General features: G+C 49.1%; 2 protein-coding genes across 2 annotated transcripts in view; one reads left to right on the forward strand and one right to left on the reverse strand.

Annotated features, from left to right (window-relative positions):
• The window catches only part of LOC308677033 (nicotinamide riboside kinase 2-like), an 828,951-nt gene that overhangs the window by 273,745 nt on the left and 531,222 nt on the right, over positions 1 to 23,984 (forward strand). The window lies entirely within an intron of this gene.
• On the reverse strand, positions 1,232 to 22,241 carry LOC308676987 (acidic leucine-rich nuclear phosphoprotein 32 family member D-like). Its single transcript, XM_081343068.1, has 7 exons — positions 22,116 to 22,241; positions 12,879 to 13,028; positions 11,614 to 11,736; positions 10,608 to 10,803; positions 9,249 to 9,340; positions 8,755 to 8,821; positions 1,232 to 8,418 (listed from the first exon to the last, which is right to left on the reverse strand). Exons 1-7 carry the CDS (start codon positions 22,167 to 22,169, stop codon positions 8,339 to 8,341), a joined length of 762 nt encoding a protein of 253 aa, XP_081199194.1. The 5' UTR covers positions 22,170 to 22,241; the 3' UTR covers positions 1,232 to 8,338.

The raw sequence follows: 23,984 nt of genomic DNA on the forward strand, positions 1-23,984 counted from the left end.
AGCAGAGGCTTTTATTGGTGGGGGGCATGGCTTGGTGGTGGTGGGGAGATGAAGAGGGAAGTGCTTTTAGAGGCCCATAAAGATGCAAAAACCTTCTGGGCGTTTAGAAGATGCTTTCCAAAGACGGAGCCAAGGCAATTTAGCTCCTGCTTAAGTGCACCCGAAGGGACGCAGTGGCTCAGTGGGTTAGGATGCTGAGCTTGTCGATCAGATGGTCGGCAGTTTGGCGGGTCGAATCCCAAGTGCCACGTAGCAGAGTGAGCTCCTGTTACTCGTCCCACCTTCTGCCAACCTAGCAGTTCGAAAGCACGTAAAAATGCAAGTAGAAAAATAGGGACCAGTACGGTGGGAAGGTAACAGTGCTCCGTGTGCCTTTGGCGTCTAGTCATGCCAGCCACATGACCACGGAGACATCCTCGGACAAGTGCTGGCTCTTCGGCTTTGAAACACAGATGAGCACCGGCCCCTAGAGTCGGAAACGACTAGCACACATGTGCGGGGGAGCCTTTACTTTTACCTTTAAAGTGCACCCCTCCCAGGGCTTCCTCCCCAGCCAGACCAGGGCCAAAGGACAAGCCCCTTCCCCTCCATTCCTCAAGTCAGGAGCCTTTGAAAGAGATGGCTTCCACCTTTAATGCCAGCCAGCCATGAGGAACCTCCCCTTCTGAACGAGAGGTTAGAAACGCAAGGGAGCATGTTGAAATTGTGGAGCCGGCGATCAATCAGAATAGAGCTGGAAGGGACCCTCAGACATCTTCTAGTCTAAACCCCTGCTCAAGCAGGAGATCCTATACCCTTTCAGATAGGTGGTTGTCCTGTCTCTTCTTAAAAAAACTCAGTGATGGAGCTCCAACAACTTCTGGAGGCAGGTTGTTCCACTAGTTAATTGTCCTCACTGTTAGGAAGTTTCTCCTTAATTCCAGGTTGCTTCTCTCTTTGGTCAGTTTCCACACCTTCCTTCTTCTTGTGCCCTCTATTTGGACAATAGTATAGGGTAGGGGTTTTCAAACTTTTTAAACGGGGCAGTTCCAATGTCCCTCAGACTGTTGGGGGGGGCGAGACTATAGTTGGGGAAAAAATGATATACTGTTAATAAGTTTTTATTAATAAAAAAAATCTAATTTGTCTATATTTGAATATTTTTTCCTGGGTCCATTTTTTTTACTTTCAGCAAACAAATTCCTATGCACAGTGCACATATCTTATTTGTAGTACAAAAAACAGGAAAAAATACTATTTAAAATGAATACCTTTAATTAACATAAGCTTATTAGTATTTCAATCGGAAGTATGGGCCTGCTTTTGGCTTATGAGAAAGTCAATGTCCGGTTCCATATTTGTCACTGCTAGTTGTAACAAGTGATGCAAGTGAGCATCAGTTAGTCTGGATCTGGTTGGAGATTTCAGATGTTTCATTCGGGAGAAAGTCTGTTGATAGACATAGGTGCTGCCAAAGATAGTTGCCATTTTAAGCGTGTGATTCCTGAGTTTAAGATAGAGGGGAGAGATACATAGAAATTAGTAAGGCTGTTTGACTTGAATGTATCTTTCAGCGAGTCACAATTCTGTACTTCGGCCAGTTCCATTTGGTAAATCGGATCAACAATTTCAATGTCAATAGAAAATGAGTTCCGGAAAAGCTGTATGTATGTCCTGGAGTGGAAGCTCTTTAAATCTACTTTGAAACTACTTTTGCAACATTTCCAGTGAATCCACACGTTTTGTTTGTGAATGCAACTGCTGGTTTTTCTGCAAATAGTTTTTGAGTTGTGGGAAGATGGCAGAAGTTTTCCTCCCTCACTTGTTTAATGGGTATATCCAATTTTACTTCAAATGTTTTCACATGTGAATGTGTATCACAGATGAGCTTCCCCTTTCTTTGAAGTTGCACACTGAAACTGTTGAGTAGCTCTGTTACATGTCAGAAAGGCAAGGTGCCATTTCCATTCAGCATCTCTGAGCTCTAAGCAGAAAAATAGAAACCTCTGGAAGTAAGTCATAAAAATGTTTCAAAATGCTTCTCCCTCAACTCAGACAACAGACTTCTGTGTCATACAGAATATCTTCATAGGTAACATTTAGCTCAGACAGAAAGTCCTGAAACTAACTCTGGTTTAGTGAATGAGATCTAATGAAGATACCACAATTTTCATGACAGAGTCCCACTTCAGTGATTTACAACATAGCGCTTGTTGGTGGATGAGGCAGTGTATGGCTATTGGATGCAAATGGTTGTGTTTGTCCATCTCTTGGTTAATGCGTGCAACCACTCCTTTCGTAGACCCCACCATGCTAGGACTACCAACAGTTGTTTAACAAATTCTCCCTCTACGAATGGTCTGCTAGTACGCACTATTAGCTTGGCAACTTGAAAACTTTCAGTGATGAAATAGTTAGCTGCTTCTCCTTCACAAAAGTATTTTCCTGAGTTGTCAATCCATTTTTCAGTTTTAATATTTTATCTTTTCTCATTTGTCCGCCCAAACAATCATATTTATCTTTATGTTGAGTTTTGTAGTGTTGACACCAATTGTATTCCTTGAAGACAGACACTGAATTCTGGCAAATCAGATAAAAAGCTTTTTCCTTGCACTGTATGAAAAAGTAATTGTAAGTCCATTGTTCTGGAATATCCTGCATTCGGAGTCAATTTTTCTTTTTCTTGACATAATTATTTCTTAGGGATTAAAATTGTTTTTAGTAAAATACCAATAAATACAGCTCTACCAAAAGAATATACCAGCAATAATAACTTTGCCCTGGCCTAGTCTATAATATTCAACCCTTTGAAATCAGGAAATCACCATTTTGAAGAAAAAGCCCGAAAGTATTTATTGTCTCACCACTGATCAAATAGGTCACCTTTGCCATTTCTACTAATTCCATTATCTTGACAATCCATTTCTTCACTCTAGGTATTTCAGTATTTTTCCAAATTTGAGTAATCTTGCTGCAGTTACCAGGTTAAAAAAAACCACAATCTCCCATGTCTTTTCTAATTGGCTATCCATAAAGTTCTAGTTTCTTTTGAATTTGATGTTAATCTTTAATATTCTTTGCATCATTATCTGTATTTGTATCCACACAATTATCTACTAGATTGCTACTTTTTTCCAGGGAGAGGGCAAAAAAATAATGCACCAGTTCTAAACTTTAATCTTATTCCACAGAAAACAAAGGTGACCCCACCCCCCACTGCCCTTTGCATTAAAGGCCCTTCATTATGTCTAGTACAGCCAGTTACAAATTCATGTAAAAGCAGCAAAATGTTTAGAAGCCAGGAGCTGTGACAACAAAGATTTCACTGAGAACATTGTGAGAAAGAAGAAAAAAAAGCACAAGGGAGAGAACCATACAGAAACCCTTCTTCTATCTCTTTCACTCCCTCAGGCTTGCCCCACATAAGCCTCTCGTATCTCCCTCAGGTTTGCCCCACAGAACCTCTTACTCTATCTCCCTCAGGCTTGCCCCACAGAAGCCTCTCCTATCTCCCTCAGGTTTGCCCCACAGAACCTCTTACTCTATCTCCCTCAGGCTTGCCCCACAGAAGCCTCTCTTATCTCCCTCAGGTTTGCCCCACAGAAGCCTCTCTTACTCTATGTCTCCCTCAGGCTTGCCCCACAGAAGCCTCTCTTACTCTTATCTCCCTCAGGCTTGCCCCACAGAAGCCTCTCTTATCTCCCTCAGGCTTGCCCCACAGAAGCCTCTTACTCTGTTTCCCTCAGGCTTGCCCCACAGAAACCCTACTCTATTCCTTCTCTCCCTCAGACCCCACACCAAACCTCCGTTCCTCGCTCTCTCTCTCTCTCTCAATCTCCCGCCAAAACCCCTCTCTTTTCAAGTCCCTTCTCCTCTTCTCCCCGCCTCTTCCCTTTTCCTTCCCGGCATGCCGCCTTCCTGGGCTCTGGCAGAGCCACCTGGGCAGCGCTGATCAGCTGCAGCGCCGCACTCAGATCCCGGGGGCCTCAGCAGAGCTCAGGCAGCCTCCAGCTGATGCCCCCCCCAAGGACTGTGTGGTGCTGCCGGCTGAGGCTGCCGGAGCTCTAGATTCGCGCGCTGAACCGGCAGCCCTCCAGCTGAGCCTCCCAGCCACCGCCAATCCCGCAGTAGCTCATCTCTCCGCTACGCTGGGGAAGAACAAGGACGGCTGCCGCTCTCAGACACAAGACTCGGAGCTCCCAGCGACCGCGCAGGCTCGCGAGGGCAGCGGGCGGAGAAACCGGCGTTCAACGGAGCTTGGGTCGCGTGACTCAGCAGAAGTGCCAAAGTGGGGGGTGGGGGTTTCCCGCCCCGCTACAATGTATTTCGGGGTATGCTGGCTCAGGAATTCTGGGAGTTGAAGTCCACGACTCATAAAAGAGCCAAGGATGCCTACCCCTGGTAGGGTCTCCTGCTCGAGCGGCGGGGTGTGTGTGTGGGTTAGACTAGAAGACCTCCAAGGCTCTATTCTGACTTATTTTAGGTAGGGTCCGATCACAGGCTGAGCTGAAAAGAGACGGAACCAGGTTGAATGGGGGGGGGCAGCGATTGCTAACATCCAAGCGAAGCACACCCCGACTCAGCTGAACCTGCAATGCTAACCGTGGTAACTTAGTTCACCAGGATTCAGCCACGCTGGCAGTGCCCAAACTATCGCCCCGCAAGCCAGCAAAACCACACCGCTGGAGATTTTCAAGCAGAGACTAGACATTCACATGTCTGAGACGATACAGGTTCTCCTGCTTGAGCAGGGGGCTGGACTAGAAGACCTCCAAGGTCCCTTCCAGCTCTATTCTGTCCTTTTCATTATTTTATTCTAGTCATTATTCTATTCTGCTCTACTTCTATTCCATTCCATTCATATTATGAGCCCAGCATATTAAACAGGCTCTGTTCATCACACTTAACCTGGTTATGAATAAACTTCCCGGTTTGCGCAAGGATGATGTGTGGTCATTTCCGACTCTTGGAAATTACAGAGTCTTTTCCAGGAGGATCTTCCCCCTAACTGGCCCTTTGGGTCTTAAGCTGGAATGGGACAATTTGCCGTGGCCTTCTGTGTATGATATAACCACGCCATGCTCATCTCATCACTGTTTCTTCGACATTTCCACTTTTTTTGTCACTGAAAATAATTTTAAAGAAACAGTGGCAGATCACGTCGGGTCACCCCGTGGAATTGTCTGGCGAGATGGCCACAGCAAAATGACCGCGGCCAGTTGACCTAGAGTCCTAGACCCCTTCCAAGGGGGTCCCATCCCTCCCCACTGATGCAGGCTCTCTTCCACTTTTTCAAGCATCATTTATTTATTTATTATTTAAACTTGTGTACCGCCCTATTCCCGTAGGACTCAAGGCGGTTTACAGGGAAAAATTAAAAATACATACATACAAAGTTAAAATCGAGTAAAACTAAAATTAAATTAAGTCCCTGAATTTAAACTAAAACCCCATTAATAAATAATTAAAACCCCTCAGTCTGGGCCAGCGACTGTTCGAAGGTATAGCAGCACTGGGAAAAGTGAGTTAGGACCATTTTCACACCCGTAGCCATGTGATGCAAATTCAAACAGCCTGGCAACTTACTATTTATGAGTCACATGATCTCCGAGAGCCAGATTCACTTAACAATCCTGTGACTAACTTAACAGCTGCAGTGATTCACTTAACTGTGGTAAGAAAGGTTGTAAAATGGGGCAAAATTCAACTGTCTCACTTAGCAACAGGCTCCATTGTGGCCATAAGTCAAGGGCTACCTGTAACCTCCAGCGATCTGAATTTTCTTGTAGTATGTCCAAAAGTAGGATAATTTTGAGCCTGGTGATTGGTCCCTCCAGACAAACTGTTTTGACAGTCCATCGCCCTGCATGCTACATCAACCGGTGAGCTAAACTAGGTTTGTAGAATGTACTAACCACCCAGCCCAACATGGCTAAAACCAAGTTGTCTCTTTACAACCTCTCCCTTTTCTGCAACACCTGCAGCTAAAACATTCTAGTCCTGCCCCCATCAAGACCCCCACCCTGCATTTCAACACTTTTTGTTGTCCGAGTTTCAGAGCTCCAGGAGAGACCCACTTCCGGATTCCTCCAATTCCGTGAGTTGAAGTCCACCCATCTCCAAGATGCCGAGGTCGACATTGAATTATATCAAGGTGAGCCTGTTATTTGGCCCCCTCAATCCCAAACACCAGCATGTGGAAGAAACTAAGCCAATGCACGCGAGTTTCCCACTTGATTTAACCTAGTTGAATTTCATTTCTGGTCCCTGGGCAACCTAGGAGAATATCTGTAGCTCAGGCTTGAAATGAGGGCTCCTTGGGGGTCTTGAGTTTGCTTTTCTTGCAGACGTTTCATGACCCTAACTAGGTAACACCATCTAGTGCTAGTGCTAACCTAGAATAGCCACAGAAACTTATTGCAGAACAGATCACCATTCCTGGTCTTTCTCCGTCACCCCACCACCCTTTGGGATGAAGGATCTGCCCACTTCTTCAAGAGCCATGTATCCACGGAAACAATCCATGCTTGTTTCCAAATGACCCTCTCCCTTTCCCATCTCTTAGGCCAAGTTAAGCCCCCACCGCTAGGAATGGATCCCACAAACCATGCTTTAACAAACCACAATATCAAGCAGATTCTGATTGCAGCTCACAGGGGAAGCACTGCTCTGGAGAGGCTGGGTGGACAATCTCCTCGGCCTGCGTTTATCTGGATTCCTGCGCTGAGCAAGGGATGAACTGGATGGCCTTAAGGAGCCCCTTCCATTAAGGGTGAGCTTAGCTACTGCAAGGCACTTCCCAAAACCTGTGGACTTAAAATAGACACCCCATCTTTTCTTCAAGACCCTTTCAAATTCCCCTCCCCCCCCTTTTTTTTTTTGCAAAAGCGGGTGCACGAAATTCCCTCCCAGTCATCAAATTTTGGCTTCCTGCATCAATCCTTTTTAAAAACCAAAATCTTTTATTAAAAGTCTTATTCAAATTTCATAACAAACAGGATATATATATATATATATATATATAACCCAAAATTCCAAAGGCAGGGGTGGGGTGGGGGAATGGAGATGTTATTTATGGCAGCGGGTCCTCAATCTTGGCCCCTTTAAGTCCACAAGTCTTAAAGGGGCCAAGGTTGAGGACCCCTGATTTATTGGGTTAGTTTGAGCCAAATCAGGGCTGACTTTGTAAACTGGGGTGAAGACCACCCAACGGCCAGGAATAGGGAAAGAGGGGGAACGTTTAACAGCAGCTCCAAACTTGGGGTGTGTTTTATTGTTGCTTGCCCCAAGGGTCTTCCCTAGCCAGGTTGGTATGGAACTGTACCACGAAACCCAACGTTTGGTTTTTTTTTAAAAAAAAACCCACTACAGAATTGCTTGTAATTTTTTTTTAAAAAAAGGGAGACGCAACCTTTTCTTTCGCTTTTGCTAGCTTGTGGAGCAGAAATCCCCGTTTCGATTTGTGTGTGTGTGTGGGTGGGTGGGTGGGTTTCCCACACCTGTGCCAGCTTCCTGTTGTGAGACCGCTGCCCCAAACGTCTGGGGGGCAAGGGGGGGGCACAGTTGAACTCCTCAGAGAACCAGCCGTCTGGGCTTTGGAGGGCCACCGGTCAGCAAGGAACAAATCGCCGAAGCAGACAAATTAAAACAGAACATTGCAGTGGGCAACCCCACAATCCAGTCGTCACAGTTTGAGCAGAAGCAGTGCCGTAGCCCCGCAGACCCCACATCCGGAACTCATGCTGGGGGCTACAGCTGCACCAGACACCCCCTGCTCGGCCTCATTCCCAGAAGGGTGCATCTTCGTCGTGCGTTCTCCCCCACTGGAAGAGTGGGAGGGGCCACGGCTGACACACACCCCACCAGGAATCGCCATGTCCAAATGCATTTGGAATCAAGAGTGGCCAAGGGGGGGGGGAGGAATGCAAAGCGAGGATGGGTGGGGGATGCAAAGGAACCCAAATTGCTTGGAGGTGCAATCAAACCTGCCCTTGCATTGGTAAGCCTTTGGTCGCAAATACCTCCTATATCCGGGGGTGGGCTGGGTAGGGGGAGTTGGTGGAGGAAAGACGGGGTGCAGTGCGAGGGGTGGGAAAGGGAAGAGAAAGCTAACCCCCCCACAAAAAAAAATTATCCAACTTCTCCTGAAACACCTACCCCTTTTTCTACATCTTAAAAAAATATATACTGTGGGGGTGTCACGGCCATACAAAAGAGCGGAGCACCGGCAGAAGAGGGGAAGGGGATTGGTCACAGTCTCACAAAGGGGAGGGGGCGGTCAAGGCCGGGAAAGTCACAACAGTCCGCCAAAAACACGGATTGGCCTGCAAAAGGAGCCGAGGAGGAAGGACGGAAGGACTCAGTCGTCACTGTCTTCATCCTCGTCTTCGTAGGGGTCCTCCTCAGGATCTCGTTTCCGCTTCTCACCCTGCTGGACCTCTGCAAGAAAAGGAGACCAAGGAGGGTGAGGTTGGGTGAGGTGGAAAACCGGCATCTTATCCCGGCTTCCTCTCTCATCCCGGCAAAGGAGGGGCGCCAGGAGTATCACACCCATGACTGCTGGACAGGTAGCTGTCCTAGAGGACGAGGTGGGACTGAGATTGGCGTTCAGACCGAATCCAACCACTGTAATGGTTGGCTGAGGAATTCTGGGAGTTGAAGTCCACAAGTCATAAAGTGGCCAAGGATGGGGACCTCTGGTCTAGATGATCTCCCAAGGACCTCACAACCCAACCAGAGACGTGATTCTGTCGCGAGTCAGAGCAATATACCCACCAGCTTCTTCATCCTCATCCTCATCTTCATCCTCATCCTCGTCGCCGTCATCCTCGTCTTCGTCATCCTGAAGGAGGAAGGGACATTTTTTTTTAAAAAAAGTTGAGGATTACCTGTAATTCCACCTGGTGGAATTCTTACACTAGAGATTTTTTTCTTAACATAACAAATCTGAGAACTCTGCAAACCTCAGCTTTGGGAAAAATCTAAACGACGCTTGGCAATCGACTCACGTTTATGACGGCGACGGTGTCCCGGGGTCACACGATCCCCTTTTGTGACCTTCTGACAAGCAAAGGCGTTAGAGAAGCCAGATTCACTTAACAACCATTCGCTAACTTAATAGCAGCAGTGATCCACTTCAGAGTTTAGATTTTCCCCAAAGCTGAGATTCAAGAGTTCTTTTTTAACAAGATTTGTTAAGATGGGGGAAAAAAAGCCAGCGTATCCTTCACAGTGGAGCCTTTGTGCAGAATATGGGATGTTAGACTCACTTCATCGTCGCCCCCATTCTCCTCTTCCTCACCGTCCAGGTCATCTTCGTCATCTAATTCTTCGTATTCCTCTTCCTCCTCCTCCTCATCTTCTACAAGCAAAAGACGCCCCCGGCATCAGAGATGAGTTCGCAACCACAGGCAGTCCTCGGCTTACAACAGTTCATTCAGAGACCGAGGTTACAACGGCATTGAAAAAAGTGACCATTTTGCACACTTACGGCTGTTGAAGGATCACCATGATCCTTGGCAATTGACTCACATTTATGACGCTGGCAACATCATGTGAACCCCATGGGGGAAGCCAGATTCACTTTAACAACCATGTTGCTAACTTAGCAGCAGTGATTCATTTAACTTCTGTGGCAAGGAAGGTCAAGCAATGGGGCAACGCTCAAATGTCTCACTTTGCAACAGAGATTTGCTTGTACGTCAATTGTGCTTGTACGTTGAGGACTACCTGTACATCTCCATGAGCTAAGCACAGCCGATTCCTAAAATCTGGTCCCAGGCTAAGGGAATCTGTGAACTCCATGTTACTCTGGAGGGCAAAGGTCAGATGGGACCCCTTCTGTCCTTTGCCAGGCAGGGTGCAGCCCTAAGTAACTCCTCCATATGAAAAGGATTCTGGTCCAGGGGTTTCCAAACTTGGCAACTTTAAGACTTGTGGACTTCAACTCCCAGAATTCCTCACCCATCCACAATGGATGGGGGATTCTGGGAGTTGAAGTCCGCAAGTCTTAAAAGTTTGCCAAGATTGGAGAGCCCTGTTCTAGACCTCAAGGTAGCGAAAGCCAGACATGTCAAACACAAGGCCCGGGGCCCAGATCCGGCCCGCGAAGTGGTTTCATGCGGCCTGCGAATCCATCCTGGAAACAGTGAGGGAACGGCCCCTGCCTTGGCCCTGGCCCAGAGACCCTCCTCCTGCCAGAGACCCCCAGATCTGTCCCACTCCTGCCGAGGCCCCCATAGGCACCCTTGATGCCAATGGTGTAGAGCTGGCCATGACCACCCAGTAGGCCATACGCACGCTGGCCACGCCCACCCAGTAGGCCACACCCACCCAGCCCCCTGAGGGCAACCGCAATGCTGATGCGGCCCTCAATGAAATTGAGTTCGACACCCCTGATTTAAGCCAACATAGGAAAAGTTCTAGACATGCTTGCTAAACCACGTGGGAATTCATCGCAGGTCTTTTCCGTAACCAGTCTGCCCTCCCCCACAAAAAAAACCCCATCCCTTCTTCCCCTCACCTCCCCGCTCCGCCAACCCCAAAGGGTTGGGGAACTCTATTCCAACGTATCTCACCCGCTCTCTAAGTCAAGATGGCAGCCGCATCACCGGAATCCCACTACTCACCGTCTCCGTTCTCGTCGTCCTCATCGTCCAGCCCATCGGCTTCTGGGTCGGAGTCGGGGGCTTCTTTGCCGCTGACATCGAACCCGTCGAGATAGATCAGCTGAGGCAGGAGGCTGAAGATGCTCTCGCGGTAGTTCATCAGCATCATCACCTCGCAGTTGAAGAGGTCGAGGTTCTGCAGGTGGGGCAGCTTTTTCTGCAGCGGGAGGGGAGAAGGTGGCCCAATTCAAAGGGGGGGGGGTCCTGGTGCCTCCCCTTCCCCAGGCACAGAGTAGCTGGATCCCTACCTTCCCCAATACACACAATTGTTGCTACAATAAAATTTCTTTCCATCCTCCTAAGGTCAGGGGTGGAGAACCATGTCCCTTTTACGACTTGTGGACTTCGACTCCCAGAATTCCTCAGCCAGCACGGCGGAGTCCCCATGCTGGCTGAGGAATTCTGGGAGTTGAAATCTGCAAGTCGTAAAAGGGACACGGTTCCCCATGCTGGCTAAGGGAGTTGAACAAGTTATAAAAGGGTCATAGTTCTCTATGCTGGCTGAGGAATTCTGGGAGTTGAAGTCCGCAAGTCAGAAAGGGGCCATAGTTCTCCACTCCTGACCTAGATCAGTTTCAAATCCATATTTTTCTTTATCTGGTAACCTACAGACGCAGAATTTAGAAAACTCACTAGTTACGGGTAGTCCTTGACTTACAACAGTTCATTTAGTGACCAAAGTTACAATGGCACTGGAAAAAGTAAACTTATGACCGTTTTTCATGACCGTGGCTGCATCCCCATGGTCACGTGATCAAAACTCGGGAACTTGGCCTGTTTTTATGACAGCTGCAGAAATTCTGGGCCCGATTTAAGTTGTAATCCCAGGCAAACTCCAAGCAGCCCCTCCCCCTGAAAGCTTTGGATCTCAAATCATTCTGCAGGTCTTTACACACACACACACACACACACACACACACACACACACACACACTCTCCCGCTCGCTGGCCATTCGGGCAAACTCACCAGAGGTTCCAGTGTGTTGATCTCTTTGATTTTATTCCCACTGAGGTTCAACTGCGTCAAATTTGGTGTTTTTTCCGCAAGGACTTCCAGTCCACCCGAAATACGATTGTCACTCAGCTCCAGCTGCCAAAAAGAAAACGGGGCTCCAGATACGCCGGAACAAAAAGAGACAACCGGTCTCTCTCCTTGGTGTGGATTGTGCCACACGGCCATTCCCCACCCAGAGTGTGCCCACTGACCCTCCCCATAGCCTCTGAGGCTTCACAAAGACCCCCCAGGAGATTTTTAGTGATTTATTAGGTGACTCTGCTACTCCCTTCAACCCTCCCAGATTCTAGGAAAAACAAGAGCTTCAAGTTTTGGATGACTAAGGCCCGTCCAAAATAAATAAATAAATAAATAAATACATTTCCATGGTGCAAAAATGCCACCAGCCAAATATAAAAAGTAAAAATATATAAAAAATATATAAACTAAAGAAAAAACGAAAAGTAAAAATGTATAATAAATTAAAATATGAAAAATAAAAAGTATATAATTAAAATATGAAAAGAAAATGAAATAAAATATGAAAAAATAAAAATATGTAATAAAGCTAAATAAAATATAAAACAAAATAAAAATGTGGGGCTAATGGAGAAGACAAAGGTAAACAAAAAAATCAGGGTAGATTTTTATTTACGGGCATGTGGGGCCATGTGCGTGTGGGGGAAAGGTCAGAAAAGTCAAAATGGGGGCTGCCACCACCCAACTGAAGCTGCACCCCATTTGTCCCCCCCCCACCATCTTGCCAAAAGGAATGATCAAGACCAGGGATAGGCAACCTTGGCTCTTTTATGACTGGTGGACTTCAACTCCCAGAATTCCTCAGCCAGCATGGCTCAGCTTGGAAATCTCTCCCTTTCCCCTCAGCATGGCTGGCTCAGGAATTCTGGGAGTTGAACTCCACGAGTCATAAAAGAGCCAAGGTTGCCTAGCCCTGATCAAGAGCAACGTTTTCCCAGTCTTGGGGAACTTTAAGAGGCCTGGACTTCAACTCCCAGAATTCCCCAGCCAGCCATGCTACCCCATGCTGGCTGGGGAATTCTGGGAGTTGAAGTCCACACCCCCTGAAAGTCTCCCAAGATTGGGAAAATACGCTGGTTTAGAGTGAACAGCTCACTGCAAAGTACAGAATCTGAAATGGCCCTTAAGCACCGATCCCCCTCAACAGAAAGACACACATAAGGTTTTGGGGAGGCCCGCCATCCCGCCCAGGTGCTCACCTTCCGGAGTTTGTTAAGCTTGGGAAGGTTAGAGATGGAGAGGAGGTTTACGTTAATCATGCTGAGAAATTCCAGGTTTTCGAAGTCCGGGGAGAGCCCGCTGATCTTGCCGTCGTCTGAGCGGCAGTTGTCCAGCACCAGCTCCTTCACCTAGGAAAGGAAGACGCAGCCACTCAAATTCTGGCTCCCAGAATCCCACTGGGCACAGCTTGAGAATTCCGTGTGTGTGTGTTTGTGTGTGTGTGTGTGTGTGTGTTTGTGTGTGGTGTGTTTTCTCATCTATCAGAGGGTGGGATTCTAGGCAGGTCCTAGAAGTCACTTGCCTTGTCAGCCCTATGGGTACCTTTAACGGTACAGGAAGTCTCCGACTTACAACAGTTCGTTTACTGACCGTTCAAAGCTACAACAGCACTGAGTTAAGTGTGACTTAAGATCATTTTTCACACCTACAACCATCGCAGCACCCCCAAGGATCACCTGATCAAAATTCAGGCAGTTGGCATGTACTTATGACGGTTGCAGCGTCCCAGGGTCACAGGATCCCCATTTGCGACCTCCTGACAAGCAAAGTCAAGGGGGAAGCCAGATTCGCTTAACAGCCGCATTACCAACTGAACAACTGCAGTGATTCGCTTAATAACGATGGCAAGAAAGGTGGTAAAATGGGGCACAGCTCACTTAACCCACTGTCCATTCTGGTCATAAGTTGAGGGCTACTTGTACTGGCAGGCCTTGAGTTACAAGCATTCATTTAGCCCCCAAAGTTGCAGCAATACTGGAAAAAGTGAGGTCTGGCAGCACCCCCATGGCCATGCAATCAAAATTCAGGCACTTGTCACAAACAGCACATACTTATGACGGTTTCAGCACTCCAACAAGCTCCCCTGACCACCATTTGCAACCTTCCCACTAGCCAAGTAAATGGGGGTGGGGGGGGGGAGAAGAGGATCCGCTTAACAAGTCACTTAACTGTAATGATTCACTTAATAACCATGGCAAAGCAGGTCAAAAAATCAGGCACAATGCACTTCACTGCCTTGCTTAGCAGCAGAAATCCTGGTCCCAGTTGTGGTTAATTTGAGGACTTCCTGTACTGTCTTGATGCCGGTACCCCTAAGGCTAGGAGCAAGCAGCAAACTGGGGGTTTCTGGCATTTCCAGGAGGAGCTGTGACCCGCAGTTTTCAGGTGATTGAAGAGCACCAAGTTGGGAAGGTGCCTTTGAGAAGAACCTGGGGCCATTTTCTGTCTCTCTTTGTGGGAAGCTGACCTCGGTGGGACAGGAACAAACAGGGGCTTCTAGGAAGGTCAACTAGCAGCGGTCCCCAACCTTTACGGCTTGGTGGCCCAGGGAAGAACCAGCCCACTGCTTGGGTAAGTCGTGCATGCATGAGCTGGAAAAGCCACTTGTGTCGCCCGATTCCAAATGGGCCACGGCCCAAGAGCGAGCTGCAGCTCACGGGTTGGGGACCTCTGAACTAGGAGATGGTTCAAAGGGGACACACATTCAACAGGTGGGCCAAGAGCAGGAGGGAGATCAGATCCTAACAGATCTCTTCAGCCCCCAATTCTTTAAGATCTAGTCAGCACTCGTAACTACAAATGCAACACTATTGAAACCACCACCCAACTTTTACGGTGTGTCCTCTGGGATCGGATACACGCACACAGAATAAATAACTTGCTGGTCTGAAATACCTCCACCAGCACTGGGCAAGAACTGTATGAATGTATCGATTTATTGAAGTTTTTAATTTTTTAAAAAATTATCTGTCCCCTTTCTAGTTCCTGCATTTCTGACATGAGATGTGTTGTGGAACTGTGCGGCAGGTGTCCAAATGAAGTCAGAGATGCCGACGCAAACTTGTAGCTTTACATAAATATATTTAACATATATAATCACTGCAGACAAGATACACAGGAGTGAGGTAAATCAAAAAGTATACAGGGCACACAGAAGAAAAAGGCGGGGAAAAAAGGGAAACTCCCTTCCCCCCCTTTCACCCACAGCAACCAATCACAGCATAGACCGCCTCATGCATGAGCTGACAAGGTAGTCAGGGACACAGAAACATCATGAGGTAAATTGAAAAGTACACAGAGCACACAGAAGAAAAAGGCGGGGGGGGGGAAGGAAATTCCCCCTTTATACTTACAGCAACCAATCACAGTGTAGATTACCTCATGCATGAGTCAGCACTCTCCAACCAATCAGCTACAACTAGCCCACTGTACACTGTTCCAGCTACTAAAATGAATATCCTAACAAGATGAGACGAGCCCCCTCACTGAGCAGGCTCACATATGCCATTTAATAAGGTACTAAGCCTACCCTGCAGGCTTGTTGTGAGGCCTTTGCTGAGACATGCAACAGGGCCCCAGGTTTGAAACAGCAGCTGCCTCTCTGCAAAGGAAGTCGATCTCCACCAGGTGCCCCAAACTGTGGCCTTCTACAAAGAAAGCTGGCACGCACACGCACACCCATCCATTTCAACCAGCACCGCCGCACACCAGTGGGGATCCAGCATACATGGATCACAACCCAGGAAGCCTGTATGTGTGTGTACACATATACATACTCTGGTGTGGTGTGGTTCTGAGAAGCTGGAAGGAAAGTTTAAAACACAAAACAAAAAACACAACAGCTCCTTTCTACAGCCCTGCAGCAAATATTTTGGAGTGCACAGACACAATCCAAACATGCTTAGTTTGAACCATGGTTAAATTTCCACGCATGAATCCCTCCTGTCAAATCAGCTACCACGGTAAGCAGTTCTCGGCTTGCAACCATTCGTTTAGTGACCAAACAGCACCGAAAAAAGTGACTTATGACTATTTTCCACACTTACATCCGTTGCAGCATTCTGACAATTTACGTGATCAAAATTCAGACGACCGGCAGCTGGTTTCTATTTTATGACGACAGCAATATCCTAGAGTCCTGTGATCCCCTTTTGCGACGCTCCGACAAGCAAAATCAACGGGGAAGCCAGATTTCCCCGAACAACCGGGTTATTAACAACTTCAGTGACCCCATTTAACAACTGTGGCAAGAAAGGTCATAAAATGGGGCAAAACGCACTTAAAACAACTGTCTTGCTTAGGAACAGAAATTCTGGACTCAACAGGGACTACTTATAGCTCCATGTCTTGGACGAAGCGAGAAAGAGGAATAAATCCGTTAACTGGGTTACGCATGCTATGTGAAGGCAGCAGAGGGAACAAGGAAAACCAAGAGCCAGACTCGACAAGACCGACCAAGGGGAACCCCAGAGTTAGGAACATGCTGCCCTTGGCAATCCTCCGGAACCATGAAGGCTAGCATTTTGCTTCTTTGAGCACTCAGCTGCAATGCACCATCTTGAGTTCCTGGATCCCGTGCAGAGCCAGGGAAAGCTTGCTCATAAACAGGCCCGTATATATACACACACATACACACACACCCTGCCAGCAACCGGCTTTTCAAGCTGCCTGACCCCAGAGGCCCAGGACTGGCTCCACGCAGGCCCGTCTTCCTGAAAGTGCCTGAGCTTGGCGCTGCCTGGAGCAGCTGCGTGGCACAAGCCCAGCCTGATCTCATGCACCTGGCAGCACAGCAGCAATGCAGCCCAACCGGCCATGCCAGCGACCGACCGCATTCCCTCGGTGTGCCTGAACCCTGCAGTTTCTCCTCTCTGCGCAGGCGAAGCTCGTGGGGCCTGGATGTGGGTTGTGCCGTGTGCCCAGCAGGCCTGCATGGGCTCCCCACAGGAGCTGGGCAACCTCACAAAGACAGGGAAGGGAAAGGGTCTCGCGATCGGATTTGATTCCTGGGCAATCATCGACGACCTTTTGTTCTAACCTTCATTTAGGGGGCAACACGAGGCATGCAAACAATGGAACTTACAGCAAAATCCCAGCAGGCCAAACCCAGACAGACAGTCCTCAACTTACAACAGTTCATTTAGTGACTTATGACCATTTCTCCACGCTTACCACCGATGCAGCGTCCCTATCAAAGTTCAGACGCCTGGCAACTAACAAGGTACGAGTACACAGTAACCGTGAGAGGGACCTCGGAGTCCTGGTGACCAGGAGCCAGCCGTGTGCAGCAGCAGCAGCCAAAAAAGCTAATACAATCCTGGGTTGTATAAACAGAGGCGTAGAAGAATCAGGATCAAGCGAGGATTAGTACCGCTTTATAAAACCCTTGTAAGACCATCCTGAAATACTGCAGCCAATTTTGATCACCATACTACAAAAAAGAGGTTGCGAGAACAGCAACTCAGATGATCCAAAGAGACTGGAGACTAAAACATACAAAGAACAACGGCTGCAGGATTTGGGTTTGGCTAGTCTAGAGAAAAGAAGAAATAGGGGAGACAGGATAGCAGTCTTCCAGTATTGGGGGGGGATTGCCACAAAGAAGAGGGGGGGTTCACATTGTTCACCAGAGCACCAGAGGGAAGGACGAGAAACAATGGTTGGAAACTGACCAAAGAGAGAAGCAACCTGGAATTAAGGAGAAAGTTCCTAACAGTGAGGACAATTAACCAGTGGAACAGCTGGCCACCAGACATCGTGGGCACTCCATCACTGGAGGTTTTCAAGAAGAGACTAGACAGTCACTTGTCTGAAAGGGTATAGGTTCTTCTGCTTGAGCAGGGGGCTGGACTAGAAGACCTCCAAGGTCCCTTCCAACTCTATTATTAATCTATTCTAAAAAAAATATTCTGCTTTATTCTCTTCTATGATGGTCACAGTGTCCCGGGGACCACGTGATCCCCTTTTGCGATCACCTGACAAGCAAAATCCATCGGGAAAGCCAGATTCACTTCAAAACCTGGTTACTAACGTAACCCCTGTAGGATGTACTCAACAACTATTGCAAAGAACAAAGAAAGGTGATAACATGGGACAAAAAACTGTCTCACTTAGCAACAGAAATTTTGGGTTGCAAGTCGCAGTATCGGTACCTAGATTTATCAAATAAAAATAAACCAGGAGGCATCCGGTGGTACCTCTTCCGACTCACAAATGAAACACTTGTGAGCTTTTTTGCTAGCACAGAAAAAAGGTAACTCTCCTCTTAAAATGGGTAGTTCAAGTTGAATTGGCAGATTCTTTAATCCTCCTCCAAGCTCACCTAATGAATCTAACCTCTTAATTCTCCCCTCCCTTTCACTCTTCCCACTTGCCTGGACAGGCCATCTTTGCATGCACCAGTGGTTCGCCAATCGAAAAACACACACACACACACACACAAACTTCCGCAATCTTACCCCACCGTGTTTTACTGCTCTATTACCGATTTATACCTGTGCACCATCACTTAATTTGATGGTCGCCAAGCTAAATTCCTGAACAGGCCACCCTTGGAACGCCTGGATCCATTCTTGGTCGCCACGGGATATTTTTTTAAAAAGATGTTGAGACTCTAGAATGGGTGCAGAGAAGAGCAACAAATATGATGTTGGTGGGGGAAAAACATGCGAAGATTGCAGGAATTGGGTATGTCTAGCTTAATGAAAAGAAGGACTAGGGGGGGGGCAGGATAGCCGTCTTCCAGTATTTGAGGGGCTGCCCCAAAAAAGAGGGGGAGGGGTCAACTTATTTCCCAAAGCACCAGAAGGCAAGAAAAGAAATGATGGATGGAAGCTAAGGAGAAAACCAACCTAGAACTAAATTTCCTCACCGTGAGAACAATTAACCAGTGGAACGGCCTGCCACCAGGAGTTGTAGGTACTCCATCACTGGAGGCTTTTAAGAAGAGACAGGACAGTCACTTGTCTGAAATGGGTATAGGGTCTCCTGCTTGAGCAGGGGGCTGGACTAGAAGACCTCCAAGGTCCCTTCCACCCTCTTTATGGTTTTGCAACCCCAAAATACTTTAAAATAATAAACATCAATAATCCTAAACCAACTTGCAGGATTTAAGGTTAGGATTATTGCCAAGTTGCTTGGAGTGCCACAAACACTGCCGCTAATTTCAAAGACATTTCCCAGGGGCGAAAAGGTTGCAGATTTTCAGCAAACAATAAGGATTTGGGAGGAAAGGGGGCTGCGTGTGGCCCACAAACTTTTTTCTGTTCAGCCAAGCTTTCTCTTAATTTTGGAGCCCATCCATTTTCCTCATAAGGCGACTCTTGGTGGTGTACAAGTTATTCCATCAAGAGGACTAGAATCTCGAGCCCCAGAGGCATTACGAGCCAATATACCCAGGGGAAGGGCATGTGCCTGTAAAGAATACTGTGTTATCCAGACAAGTCTGGATTCTCTGGGGCTTAGGGAGATTTGGTGCAGCACATCGTGTATAACCAAAACAACTTCTGTTTAACTTTTCTACTGAAGCAGCTTTCAAGCCCCAATTATTTTTAGAGACAAAATCTAAAGTGCAAAGACTTAAATCACTTTATTAGCTGCAATCCTGCAAAGGATCAATAATTTCCTTGTAGCCTCTATGCCCCCCCCATCAGTTTTGCCTGTTTTTCTGAACATACAACTTCCCGAACGAATATTTTGCAAGCCACCAAACTGAGCTCCATAAGATCTAGAAACTTGAAACTCTACAATTTCAGAGTGCTGAAAGCAGACAAAAAGTGGGAATCTTATTTTCGCCCCCCCCCCAAAAAAGGGGGGACAACCTTCAGATGGCTGGACTTCAAATCCCAGAATTCTGGGAGTGGAAGTCCAGCCATCTGAAAGTTGCCACGGTTGAGAACCACTGTGGACTAGAATGGTGTTCTAGAGAAAGGAGGTAAATAAATACTTTGCAACACACAAACACACACAAAACTACAATTCATGTGTAAAGGAGCAATCCCTTGCTTGTCTTTCCAGCCAAACGGAAAACACAAGTCATTTCGGGGTATAACCCCCAAAAAGGTGAAACCCCCCCATTACTCTTGGGACTCCATTTTGGCCCCTTTAAGAAAGGGTATTTTTTTAAAAAAACAAACAATGAGGAACACCCCTCTTCTTAAGGAACCCAAAGGCTGGGCTGCTGGGGCAACCTCTGGCACATCTGTAGAGGGGATTTCCCCCCCTCCCCAAAGTTCTGGGCTCACCAAGCATTTCAGAATAAAAGAATGCAAGTTCTCATATTTTTTTTTGCTCTAAATCACACAGGAACACCACACCACACCATCATACTTAGAAATACAACTATTCATTTAGTGACTGATGTTACACCACTAATTAAAAAAAGGGGGGATTATGACCATTTTTTCCCACCGTTGCAGCATCTCTCCCTTCCCCACCCCCAAGGGTCACTTGGATGGAAATTCAGATGCTTGGCAACTGGCTGTTTATGACGGTCTCGCAGTGTGTCCAGGGGGGATAACGTGGCACACCCCCCCTTTGTGATCTTCTTGCAAGCCAAGTCAGATTCACTTAACAACCGTGTTGCTAAGTTAACAACTTAGCAGGGGTCCAGTGAACTGGGGCAAGACTTGTCCCATTTTGAGCTCAATTGGAGGCAAAATAAAGCGTTCAATTAGAGCAGGGGTCTTCAAACTTGGCCCTTTTATGACTTGTGGACTTCAATTCTCAGAATTCCTCAGCCAGCGAAGCTGGCTGAGGAATTCTGGGAGTTGAAGTCCACAAGTCATAAAAGGGCCAAGTTTGAAGACCCCTGAATTAGAGTCAGGAGGGGGACCCTTGGAGGTCTTCTAGCCCGACCCCCTGCTCATGCAGGAGACCCTTATAAGCAAATGGCTGTCCAGTTGTGCAATTGTGCAGTTGCAACCGCTACCCTTCTCTACAAACCTCTCTTCGCGCCCCCCCCCCCGCTCAATTCAATTCCCCTTGCCTTATTAACAAGGGCAGGAGAAGCAAGAGAGCATCAGCCAAGTGTGGGCCAGAAACGCCCCCCCCTCCCCATTATCATTACAATATGGCCAGAAGCCTGGGCGTGCAAGACCCCCCCTCCACCCCACCCCCAAGGTCTCCTGAGGGCGCGGAATGCGAGCAAAGGCGCTTTGCAGAAGCAAAGCGGCCTTGTTGCAGTGCAGAAACTACAAGCCCCAGAGTTCCTCGCGGGGGGGGGGCGGCCATGATCGCCGCCCGGCCAGGCGCCTTCCGCAACGAGGCCCGCCCGTGGGGCTTCTTCGCAAGCCCTTTTCAGGCTCGTCTGGGGGGGGCTCGAGTTGCCCCACAGCCCCACCCCGTGCGGCCCTCGCTAGGCTTCCAGGGCAGGAGGCCGCTTGCAAGGAGGCGCCCGCGGGCGCAATCCCAGGCCGGGGGTGGGTGGGGGCTGGATGGGAAAGGGAGGACGTCCCCTGCCAGTCTTCCACCTGCGGGGACGAGGGAGGGGGGTCCCTGCAGCTCGCCCCCAGCCCACCCCACAATATAAAAGAGGCGGCCCCCGCCCCCACTCGCCGGCTGCATCTGGCCGCGCAGCATCCTCTGCAAAAGCAGGCCGGTGAGAGGGGGGAAAGGAAGGGTCGAGGCTTGCAAGAGCCCCCCCCAAAAAATCCTTTTTTTTGTATTATGTTTTTGTTTGGGGCGGCCGGAGGGGGGGGTCGATTTGCTTGCTGCAAAAACGTCCGGCAACCTGCAAAGATTTGCCCCCCCCCCACTTCTCCAAGTTTGCCCCACTTTCAGCCGCCTGGATTCGGCTTGCCCCCTCCCCAATGCCATGCTTCGGCCACCCCCCCACCCCACCCCCCCCTCCGGCCCCGATGCACCTTCCCAGCAGCATACGACGCCCCAGCCTCCCCCGGGGAAAAAAGGGGGGACCCGCCTGGACGAGTCCCTTTTCCAACCGCCCCCAACTTTCGCAACCCCCCCCCTTAGAAAAACCACCGCGACCTTCGGCTTTCTTCCCTCTCTCGTGGCGAGACCCCCCCCCCAGGCCCGGGGTGTGTGTGTGTCTGTCTCTCTCTCATGCAAAACATAAGGGGGGGGGGAAAGGAAGCTGCCCCCTCCCCTGCGAGGACCCCCCCCTTCCCAGGCCCGACGTGGAGCCCGATCTCCACGTGCCCTGCAAGCGGTGGGGAGGGGGCCGAGGAGGGCATTGCACCGGCCATGTGCGCGGGGGTGCCGTGGGGGGGGCTTCCAGGATCTTTTCGGGGGGGGTGCGTGCGGGGAAGGGGCAAAAGGGGTCCGAAGGCAAGGGGAGAAGAGAGCGGGGGGGGGGAAAGTCCTCCCGCGCGTGCGCCTCCAACATGTCTGCCGGGCACACGTGTGTGCAAGCGTGGAGGGGGGGGGTTAAGAAAGAAGGCGACCCCCCCATCCCACCCCAGTTCCCGGGGACTCGCCTCGACGGGCTTCTTGTTGCGCAGCTCCAGCGTCAGCCGCTTCTTCATCTCCATGGCGCAGCGCCGCTCTCGCCCCGGGCCCCGCCGGCCAACCAAGCGCGCAACCGCCCGACGCGGCCCTGCTCGCCAGCGAAGTGGAGGCCGGCGCCGCCGACGTCGCCCTTTATATACCGGGCGGCGGCGGCAAAGGGCGGGGCCTGGTGGCGCCGGAAAGGGGCGTCACGTGGCGACGTCGCCGGAAGTCCCGCCTCCTTTGCATTTACCCGGGTCGGGCCTAGCGGCTCGGCTCGGGCTTGAGGGGAGGGATGTTCCGTCCGCGCCGGCTCCGGCTGGATCCAATGGATCTCCAGCACGGGATCCGCCGCTCCCTCGCCCTGCTTGAGGCGCTCCTTTCACCCTTGGCGCGATCCTCTAGCTCAGGGTTCTTCAAACTTGGCCCTTTTATGGCTTGTGGACTTCAACTCCCAGAGTTCCTCAGCCAGGCACGCTGGCTCAGGAATTCTGGGAGTTGAAGTCCACAAGCCATAAAAGGGCCAAGTTTGAAGAACCCTGCTCTAGCTCGGCTCGCGGTTTTATCCTTTCAAAGGACTCGTTTGAGGCCCCTGCCTCTCCCCCCTTTCCCTCCCCCCCCCCCGCGTTCATCTGCAGAGTATAAATTCGGGTATTGCCCGTCTTAGGACCGAAAGGGACGCCAACATTTCCTTTGCTAAGCCAGGCAGTTGGTAGGCTGAGTTTTGCCCTGTTTTGGCCACCTTTCCGGCCACGGTTGTTAAGTGAGTCGCCTGGTTGTTAAGTGAATCCAGCTCCCTTCCCCCCCCCCCTTTGACTTCACATGTTGGAAGCTGGCTCGAAGGTTGCAGAGGGTGACCTGCGGGATGCTGCGACCGTTGCAAACACACACGGGCTGAATTGATTAAACGGTAGTTATAAAAGTGTGAAAACCAGTCACATCTTTCAGTGCTGTTGTGACAGTCACACAACAAACACTTGTAACTTGACCTTCTGACCAGCAAAGTCAACTGAGGTGTGTGTTAGGGGGAGCCAGATGTGCTTAACGAACCATGTTGCTAACTGACCTGCAGGGATTCCTTAACGGTGGCAAGAACAGGTGTAAAATGGGGCAAAGCTAACAATTGTCTTGCTTATCAAAGGAAAAGTTGGGCTCAATCGCGGTTATAAGTTGAGGACCCTCTAATCGTGCATTGGAAGATTTGCAAGAACTAACCCTAACCCCTGGCTGAGCTTTCCCTGTGGGCTCTGGTTGCAGCGGACCCGAGTCAGACGTGGGAGGACTGCCCAAAATGCCCCAGAATGCTCCGGGGTCCCACCCTGGTAGACATTCTCACCATACTCCATCTAGTTGTGGCCAGGAGAAAAGCCTGTGGAGGATTACACACCCACTTTTTAGAATCATATAATAACAGAGTTGGGAGGGACCACGGAGGTCTTCTAGTCCAACCCCCTGCTCAAGCAGGAGACCCTTACAGAATCATGGGAGGACAGCAGGAAGGGACCTTGGAGGTGATCCGGTTGCCCCCCCCCCATTGCAGATTTTTAGCTAGAAGGGTGACGGTTATTTAGTAGCCCGGCATCTTAAGCAAGCCCAAAGACCCAGCTACCCCAGAAATAACATCAGGAGTAACGTACAGCGTAAGGACTGCAACAACCACGTCATAGCACAAGCATGCAGGAGACAGGCAGAAGGCATCCATGAACACCACCTGGCAGTCAGAAGACATGACGAAAACTCTTCTAATTTTACAACATATGGACAAAGTTAACCATAATTTCAGTTGGGAAAATGTGACCATCCTGGACCAGGCCAAATCCAAAAATGCCAGGGAATTTCTAGAAACCTGGCACTCTGAA

The sequence above is a fragment of the Vipera berus genome (assembly GCF_964194415.1).
Source record: "Vipera berus genome assembly, chromosome: 1".
Lineage (NCBI taxonomy): Eukaryota > Metazoa > Chordata > Lepidosauria > Squamata > Viperidae > Vipera > Vipera berus.

What these genes read in the sequence shown, in the direction of transcription:
- LOC308676987 (XM_081343068.1), bottom strand. Translation starts at nt 22,169, where the DNA reads ATGGAGATGAAGAAGCGGCTGACGCTGGAGCTGCGCAACAAGAAGCCC. An exon ending in TCAACACACTGGAACCTCTG is followed by an intron (nt 10,804 to 11,613) that starts GTGAGTTTGCCC and finishes CTCCCGCTGCAG; the next exon opens with AAAAAGCTGCCCCACCTGCA. An exon ending in AGAATGGGGGCGACGATGAA is followed by an intron (nt 8,822 to 9,248) that starts GTGAGTCTAACA and finishes TTCCTCCTTCAG; the next exon opens with GATGACGAAGACGAGGATGA.